At 37.2% G+C, this 9494-nt stretch overlaps 1 protein-coding gene across 1 annotated transcript; it reads right to left on the bottom strand.

Moving 5' to 3' along the window:
- Nucleotides 1–510: 510 nt before the first annotated feature.
- On the bottom strand, nucleotides 511–9078 carry LOC114423710 (UDP-glucose flavonoid 3-O-glucosyltransferase 7-like). The gene is made up of 3 exons (XM_028390570.1): nucleotides 8924–9078; nucleotides 7464–8269; nucleotides 511–1365 (listed from the first exon to the last, which is right to left on the bottom strand). The coding sequence occupies exons 2-3, from the start codon at nucleotides 8232–8234 to the stop codon at nucleotides 691–693; spliced, it is 1446 nt and encodes a 481-aa protein (XP_028246371.1). The 5' UTR covers nucleotides 8235–8269; nucleotides 8924–9078; the 3' UTR covers nucleotides 511–690.
- Nucleotides 9079–9494: the final 416 nt, after the last annotated feature.

Raw genomic sequence — 9494 nt, 5'->3', positions numbered from 1 at the left:
TGAATTTGATTTCCCAGTAAATTAATTCACAAATTTTGTTCTCCTATTTTCTAAAATCATGCAATGTTGATCCCCAGACCACAATTAGACGTTGACAATTAGTAAGTGATGTTGACTACCATGTGTTACGTTCTTATTGGATAACGACTCTCACGTGCCATGTTATGATTATTAGATGCCAACTTCATGAAAAATGAGATGCATTGTTGTTTTCATTGACCATTCAAAATATGACACGTGACAGTCGTCATCCAATAAGAACGTGACATGTGATAGTCAATTTCACTTGCTAACGCTCAACGTCCAATCGTGTTCTGGGGACCAACATTATATGATTTTAAAAAATAGGAGGACAAAATTTGTAAATTAATTTACCGGGGAACCAAATTCGAAATTAGAGACAAAATAAAAGACCAAAAATACAATTTTACCTATTTTTAAGGATAACATTAAATTATATGAAACAAATCTAGGGTTTCAAACCAAAAGTTCAATAACAAAACAAACTAATGAAGCATTATCTTTAATAATGATGATGAAATTATATGAAACGAGTTCCAAATCAAAAGTTCATTAAAAAAACAAACTAATGAAGCATTATCTTTAATAACCATGATGAAATTATATGAAACAAATCTAGAGTTCCAAACCAGAAGTTGATTAAAAAAAGAAACTAATGAAGCATTAACATCAACCATGAACATTCATCATCCGTCTGAGTGATTGAACAAGGGTAGTAACATTGTCGTAAGAGTTTCCACCCTCTTGAACAACTTCATGTGCTTTCTCCTTCATTTCCTTGACTCGTTTGTTGAGTAAGCCTCCTTCATCCTTCATCACCTTCCTCACAGCATTCTCAATTCGTTCCCAACCCACCACCTCCTTCCTCGCATCATAAGGAGACATGCTCCACTCAGACACACCCAACTCCACCCCAAGCCCAAGCACCTCAGTCGCTTGCTTCTCACACAAAAAATGGTCACCAAACCTAGGCATGGTGATCAAAGGCACCCCTTCACAAATCGCCTCCACCACCGAATTAGCACCACAATGCGTTAAGAACCCTCCAATGGCATCATGCTTCAATATTAGACCTTGCGGGACCCACCCTCTCACTACCATTCCTCTCTTCTTTTCCCTCATCCTTTCTTCAAAACCATGTGGCAGCAACAATTCTTCTTCTTTCACGTCGTCATCTTTCGTGTTCTTGGGCAACACCCAAAGGAATTTGTGCCCAGAGGCCTCGATTCCACGTGCTATCTCAAAATTTTGCTCCTTGTTGAGACGGGCCAAGCTCCCAAAGCATATGTACACCACTGAGTTGGACTCCTTGGTGTTAAGCCATTTGAGGCACTCGTCGTCGACCTACAATTAAAGGGTAGGGTCAGATAAAGAAAAATTAGTATAGTAAGCAAATTATAACTTGAGAAAAGATAGATATACCTAAAATTGGTAAGTGGTCTTTTTGTCCGTGTAACATTCATGTGGTGTTTATCTTCATGTTTTAAAAGATTTGAATATATTTTTTATTCTTTAATTTAATGTTTTTTCTTTCATTTTTCTCTTTAAAAAAATCGTTTTAATTCTTACAAAATTGATTTTTTTATCTGTAAAACACTTTAAATAATATTTTTTTTTACTTATTAGAACATTTTTTTAATGTTCAAAGTATTATTTAAAATATTTTAAGAATAAAAAATAAAATATACCTATTTTATATGAAATAATTTTTTTAATTAAAAAAGCACTAAATTAGTGTCAACGAAAAAAGATATTTAATCATTTTGAAATAACTGATTTTAATTCCCACTTTTTGAAATGCAATGAAATTAATTAATCATGGTCTTGGACAGAGATACCATAAAAAAAATCCATGCCCTCGATACTCTTAACATGTTTGCTAGCCTGGCACGACTGACACGCAATTTGACACAGAGTATTTGAGCAAGTTACTAATATTCCTCATATATATACAAGGTAGGCTCAAGGAGTTAGGAGTTAAGAGATAAATTTAAAAATGAAATATTTTATTTATTTATAAAATAATTTATTAAAATTATTATTGTTTTATTTAAAATTAAATTTTCAAATTTGTTGTGATATAAAATGATCAATTAAATATAATTTTATAATATATTTTTTTGAGATATATTAATATCAAAAAAAAATTGGGACCTTTTTTTTGAAGGGTCTAAAGCTTTTGTTTGGGCTGTTTGGGCCTTAAACCTATCCTACATACAAGAGTATGCTAGAGTTTGTGGTCTTAGCTCCTTTGTCCCACATCGCTTGGTTTGTAAAACTTGTGTGGTCTTAGTTCCACATCGCTTGGTTTGTAAAAACTTGTGTCCCATTAGTGTTATATATAGAGACTTCTTGTAAGCTTTTATGTGCAAGTAATAAAGAGTTCTCCTAGTGTAGCCGTGGACGTAGGCACATACATTGTGTGTTGAACCACGTTAAACTTTGTGTCTTTTTCTTTCTTCCCTTTATTCCTTTCTCTTCTTTTATTGCTCTATACTAACAACTGGTATCAGAGCCGATGGTTCAAGTTGGTGACTGGCTCAGACGAGTATGCAAGTACCGCAGGTGGCCAGAATGGCTAACGGCACAGCGTGTTCCGCAGGTGGAGCGGGGTGGCCAGAATGGCTAGCGGATAGGGCAAGTACCGCAGGTAGCCATGACTATACTCGTGGATGATAAAGACTTCCGTTCGAGGGGGAGACTACCATGTGGAAGAGACTCACACTTGAGGGGGAGATGTGTTGGGTTACAAGTGTGAGGTGAAGTCCCACATCGGGTAGAAGTGGAAAGGTTGAGCACCATATAAGTGAGGAGAAGACCCATAAACCTGAGCCTTAAGGTTTTGGGTTAGAGTGTGGTGTCAGGTTTCCTTATGTGGTGACTCGTGGTCCACAGATGTACCCCTCGAATCTCCCCAACAACTGGTATCAAGAGCTTTTGATTACTCCACGGGATTTCCATAGTTTAAAGGAATTAGTGAGAGTCTTCTCAGTTTAGAGGAGGCAGTGGGAGCAATGACATTAAAAGAGGGGAAGGTGAAGATCGAGAAGTTCGATGGCAGAGATTTCAGCTTTTGGAAGATGCAGATAGAGGATTATCTATATCAGAAGAAGCTGTATCAGCCCTTATCAGGGGTTAAGCCAGAAGACATGAAGCAAGAAGAATGGAACTTGCTAGATCGACAGACTCTTGGCGTGATCAGATTGACATTAACCAAGAACGTCGCGTTCAACATCGTGAACGAGAAGACTACTGCAGGCTTAATGAAGGCGTTGTCAGATATGTACGAGAAGCCGTCGGCAGCCAACAAAGTATACTTGATGCGCCGGTTGTTCAACCTCAGGATGGGAGAAGGTATCTCTGTAACTGATCATATTAATGAATTTAATATTATTCTTGCCTAGTTGGAATCAGTGCAGATTAAATTTGAGGATGAGGTGAACGCATTGATTCTATTGTCATCACTACCGGATAATTGGGCTGCAACTGTTATTGCAGTTAGTAGTTCTACAAGGGAGAACACATTAAAGCTTAGTGACATCCGTGACTTGATCTTAAGCGAAGATGTTCGCAAGAGAGATTCAGGAGAATCTTCTAGTCATGTTTCCAATTCAACATTGAATACTGAAGGCAGGGGAAGGACTACCTAGAAGGGTCAGAATGGTCGAGGCAGATCAAAGTCAAGAGGGAAAGGTCAGAGAAAATTTCAAAGTGACGTTACTTGCTGGAATTGTGACAAGAGAGGTCACTTTAGCAATCAGTGCAAGGCACCAAAGAAGAACAAGTTGCACAAAAACAAGAAGCGCGATGATGATGAATCCGCAAATGCAGCAACCGATGAACTTGATGATGCATTAATTTGCAGTTTGGATAGTCCTGTTGATTCATGGATCATGGACTCAGGTGCGTAGTTCCACACTACTCCCTCTAAAGATTTATTGTCTAACTATGTTTCTGGAAGATTTGGAAAAGTTTACCTTGCAGATGGAAAATCTATTGACATTGTCGGAAGAGGTGATATCAACATCAAGACCTCCAGTGGATCCCTATGGACATTGCACAATGTCAGACATATTCCTACCTTAAAGAGAAATTTAATATCTATAGGGCAGTTGGATGATGAGGGACATCACACCATTTTTGGAGATGGAGCTTGGAAGGTAACAAAAGGCAATCTCATTGTGGCTCATGGAAAGAAGCGAGGATCTCTTTACATGATTGCAGATGAGGATATGATAGCAGTTATTGAGGCTGTCAATAATTCAACCATGTGACATCAAAGACTTGGACACATGAGTGAAAAAGGAATGAAGCTTATGGCGGCAAAGGGTAAGCTATCAAGCCTCAAGCATGTTGATGTTGGTGCTTGTGAACATTGTATCCTTGGAAAGCAGAAAAAGGTTAGTTTCTCAAGGGCAGGGAAGACTCTTAAAGCTGAAAAGCTAGAATTGGTGTACACAGATGTTTGGGGGCCAACCCCAGTGAAATCTGTTGGAAACTCACGCTATTATGTCACCTTTATCGACGACTCTACCAAAAAGGTATGGATTTATTTTCTTAAAAATAAATCTGATGTGTTTTCTGTGTTTAAAAGGTGGAAAACAAAAGTTGAAAATCAGACAGGTCTAAAGGTTAAAAGTCTGAAATCTGACAATGGCGGGGAGTATGATAGTCAGGAGTTTAAAGACTTCTGTTTAGAACTTGGGATCAGAATGATCAAGACAATACCAGGAACACCTGAGCAAAACGGTGTTGCAGAAAGGATGAATAGAACCTTGAACGAGAGAGCAAGGTGTATGCGGATCCAATCTGGCTTGCCTAAAGCATTCTAGGCAGAAGTAATAAACACAACAGCATATCTCATCAATAGAGGACCATCAGTTCCTTTGAATTATCAGTTGCCCGAAGAAGTATGGTCTGGAAAGGAGGTAAAACTTTCACATTTGAGAATTTTTGGTTGTGTTTCATATATACTGACAGACTCTAATAGTAGAGATAAATTGGATCCAAAGGCGAGGAAGTGTTATTTTATTAGTTATGGATCTGACATGTATGGCTACAGGTTTTGGGATGACCAAACCAAGAAAGTTATCAGAAGCAGAAATGTTACTTTTAATGAGAACTTATTTTATAAGGACAAATTTTTTGCAGAATCTACATGTGCAGGTAAACTGTCAGAAATTTCTGAGAAAGCAACACTTGAAGAAATTTCAAAAAGTGATGCAGCCAACAGAAACCAGAGTACAGGCGTAGAGGTTGAGTCAGAACCAGAACCATCAACTCCTCCAAGAAAATCTAGCAGAATTTCAGTACCACCAGATAGGTATTCCCCTTCATTGCATTATTTGTTGTTAACTGATGCTAGTGAGCCAGAATGTTTCAGTGAGGCTACACAGGGGAATGACACTATTGAGTGGGAGCTAGCGATGAAAGATGAGATGACATCCCTTCAGAAGAATAAGACGTGGTCTTTAACTAAATTGCCAGAAGGAAAGAAAGCGTTACAGAATAGGTGGGTCTATAGGCTAAAGGAAGAATCTGACGGTAGAAGAAGATACAAGGCGAGACTTGTGGTGAAAGGGTTTCAGCAGAAACAAGGAATTGATTTCACAGAGATCTTCTCTCTAGTTGTAAAGATGACTACCATCAGAGTTATTCTGAGCATGGTAGCTGCAGAGAATCTTCACTTGGAGCAGTTAGATGTTAAAACTGCATTCTTGCATGGGGATTTAGAGGAAGACATCTATATGACCCAACCAGAAGGTTTTGAAGTGCCAGTCAAGGAGAATCTTGTATGCAAGCTTCACAAAAGTTTATATGACTTGAAACAAGCACCGAGGCAGTGGTACAAGAAGTTTAATGAGTTTATGAGCAACTCAGGATTCAAAAGATGTGACATGGACCATTGCTGCTATGTTAAGAAATATACTAATAGTTATGTTATCCTTGTCGTGAATGTTGATGACATGTTGATTGTAGGATCTAGTATGACAGAAATTAACAAGTTGAAGCAGCAGCTGGCAGAAAACTTTGAAATGAAGGATCTTGGTCCAGCTAAACAAATCCTTGGTATGAGAATTCTTAGAAACAGATCAGAAGGAATCTTGAAGCTATCTCAGGAAAAATATATACACAAATTGCTTGACAGGTTTTACCTTAGAGATTCTAAGACCAAGAATACCCCTTTGGGATCTCATTTGAAGTTTTCAAAGAAGCAATCTTTGCAGACAGATGAAGAAAAATGTTACATGTCAAGAGTACCATATGCATCAACAGTTGGGAGTTTGATGTATGCTATTGTGTGTACCAGACCTGACATAGCACATGCAGTGGGAGTTGTCAGTAGGTTCCTATCAAATCCAACAAAGGAGCATTGGGAAGGCGTAAAGTGGATACTCAGATATCTGAAGGGTACTTCAGAGATGTGTTTGTGTTTCACAAAAGGCAATCTCACTTTACAGGGATTTTCAGATGCAGACTTGGGAGGAGATTTTGATACCAAGAAAAGCACCACAGGCTACATTTTTACCTTGGGAGGTACTGCTGTGAGTTGGAAGTCTAAACTTCAAGATAGAGTTGCTCTCTCAACCACGGAAGCCGAGTACATAGCTATCTCAAAAGCAGCTAAGGAGATGATTTGGCTAAAGAATTTTCTCAATGAATTAGGGAAAGAACAAGATGATGCTCCAATGTTTAGTGACAGTCAAAGTGCTATAAGTCTTGCTAAGAATCCAGTCTTTCATTCTAGATGCAAGCATATTCAATTAAGATACCATTTTATTAGGGAGTTGATAAATGATAGAGACTTATCTTTATTGAAGATCTTAGGATCAGAGAATCCAGCAAATATGTTGACTAAAGTTGTTACAACTGACAAACTGAGGCTTTGCATTGCCTCAGTTGGCCTTCAAGGATAATTGAAGATGAAGGCGCTACACTAGGTAAAGAGTCGATGGACTCATTGCTTACAAGGAACTGCTAGAGTTTGGAACTTAGACCCCAAGTGGGAGAATTGTTAGAGTTTGTGATCTTAGTTCCTTTGTCCCACATCGCTTGGTCTGTAAAACTTGTGTCTCATTAGTGTTATATATAGAGACACCTAGTAAGCTTTTATGTGCAAGTAATAAAAAGTTCTCCTAGTGTAGCCGTGGACGTAGGCACATACATTGTGTGCTGAACCACGTTAAACTTTGTGTCTTTTTCTTTCTTCCCTTTATTCCTTTCTCTTCTTTTATTGCTCTATACTAACAGAGTATATATTGTATATATCAAGAGAAGTATTTGTATAAGATGTAAAAAAAAAAAAGGAAGAGTAAATTTAAATTTTACAACTATACATGAATAATTTTCATTTAAAATTACTTAATTTTAATCCTTTTATTATAGATTATCTTAAAGGCTATAATCCACCACCCTCACTAATCTTATGCTTACTCCGATACCTGATCCTCTTGTGGCTTGCCTCTTTTGTCGAAATAATCCACCATAAGTGAGAGCATGCCAAGGTGCCAGACTTTAACACGGGTGAGTTTCTCGTAGTACTGAGTGTACCCATCTTCGAGCTCTGGAAATGTGTTCACAATAACACCATGTTTGTTATTTTCCTTGGCGTGTAGCAAAGTACGAGCCATATTATCAAAGCTAGTTGATGAGGGGTTAAAATTAAGCGTGACATTGTGGGGGAGACCACCAGGGACAACATAAGGAAGTGAAGAATCAGAAGCCAAAGTTTGAGGATGGCGATTGATGGCTTCAACAACGCAAAGAGCGAAGACGGGCATGGGGCTGTAAACAAACGTGGGGATGCTATTGTTAAGTGTGGATCTCCATGTATACATGATGTCTATGATCAAAGCGTGAGGAGGGTTATGATTTAAGAAGTTTTCGATTTCGGGTTTGAGAAGCTTTGAGGCCTTCCATATCTTGTAGGCAGTGTTGTTGTCTTTGGCCAAGGAGATATTCTCAAGGCCTGAAGGGAGACCCACTTCCTCGGAGGGGAAGTTCAAGATGTGGACATTGAGATGTTTTGGGATGAGTTTAGCATTGGAAGGAGTGGTAAGAATAGTAACATGGTGGCCACGAAAGGCAAAAACTTGAGCAAGGTTAATTTGTGGGATCATGTGTCCCGGAGCAAGAAAAGGGAGCAAGTAGAGTTTTAGAGGACTTGAGTCATCTGGTTTTGAATCTGATATCTTTGCTTCTAAGTCTTCCATCTTCGGATTTCTCTTTCTAAATTGCTTTTTCAGTCCTGTTTATGTCGCACAAAAACCAGAACACGCCAATTACAACACAGACAAATTAATCAACTTATGCAAAGATCTGCTAAAAGCACAAATGCATGGTTGAGGGAAGAAAACAATTACTTTTAAGTCATTTCCAATTCAAAACGGATACAAAAAAATTTATGTTGTGAGAAGAATATTTATTTATATAAATTTGTGAATGCAATATTTATATTATAGATTGATTTTTTAAACTAAAATTATGGGAAGACATTATATTATATTAAAAAGAACTTGAAAACTAGTAGTGATATCAAACATTGTTATCGGTGCGGCTTGACTTGCTTCAAAATACATAAGACAAACAAATAGCATCCACAATATTCAGATCTAAAGCTAAAATAATTAAAATTTGAGTTTTAGACCTATTCGGTCTGAGATCAAAGGCAACAGCAACTAAAACCAAAAGAATCTACCTTACCATCATCTAGCAACTCTGAAGGAGTTTGTGAAAAATACATAATTTCGATATTATAAAATCATAACATAAATTCCTTTCTCCTACAGAGCAATGCAAGTGTCCTATAATATATAAGAACAAATCCTAAGAAAAATAACAGAAAGGAATAGTGGTTTTACAAATGAAACCTTTTTCCTAAGAGATCGAAAAGAGGCCGAACCTGATAGATATCTCTGTCTTCTGATTCGTCTTTTCCCTTCTTTGTGTATTGTTATAATTTTTGTTGAGCTTTGTGAATACAGGTGACAGTGGGGTGTGAGATGAGAAGAAGATTTGAATTCAGGGAAAGCTAATATGTAGTACTTAATAATACTATGTTATCTATTTGCTCAGTATTATAAAATTATATATGCCTATAATTGCATCAGTGATCATTCTCCACGTACGCACGGTAAACCATCTTATTCTTTTAAACATTTTCTTAATATATGTGGAAAGCATGGAAAGCATGGGTATTAAATAATGGAAAGCACGGGAATTAAATAATGAACATTGTTATTTCAAAAAAATAATAATATACAAACATCTTATTCTTTTAAATATTTTTTATCACATTATAAATGGAATAATACGGATGCATGTTTATAACAAAATGGGTGTTTTATGCAATATTTTTCTACCAGGAAACACACGAAATCTCGAATGCATGTTTAGAAGTGAAAATCCGGGCAGGCTTTTTTACACATCAGAGATACAAAAAAATGGATAGATTTTTAAAAAATTATGTAACA

This window comes from Glycine soja, chromosome 8 (genome assembly GCF_004193775.1).
Source record: "Glycine soja cultivar W05 chromosome 8, ASM419377v2, whole genome shotgun sequence".
NCBI classification, from domain to species: Eukaryota; Viridiplantae; Streptophyta; class Magnoliopsida; order Fabales; family Fabaceae; genus Glycine; species Glycine soja.
Note: the sequence above shows the minus strand (reverse complement) of the source record. Positions and strands in the feature narration are given on the sequence as shown.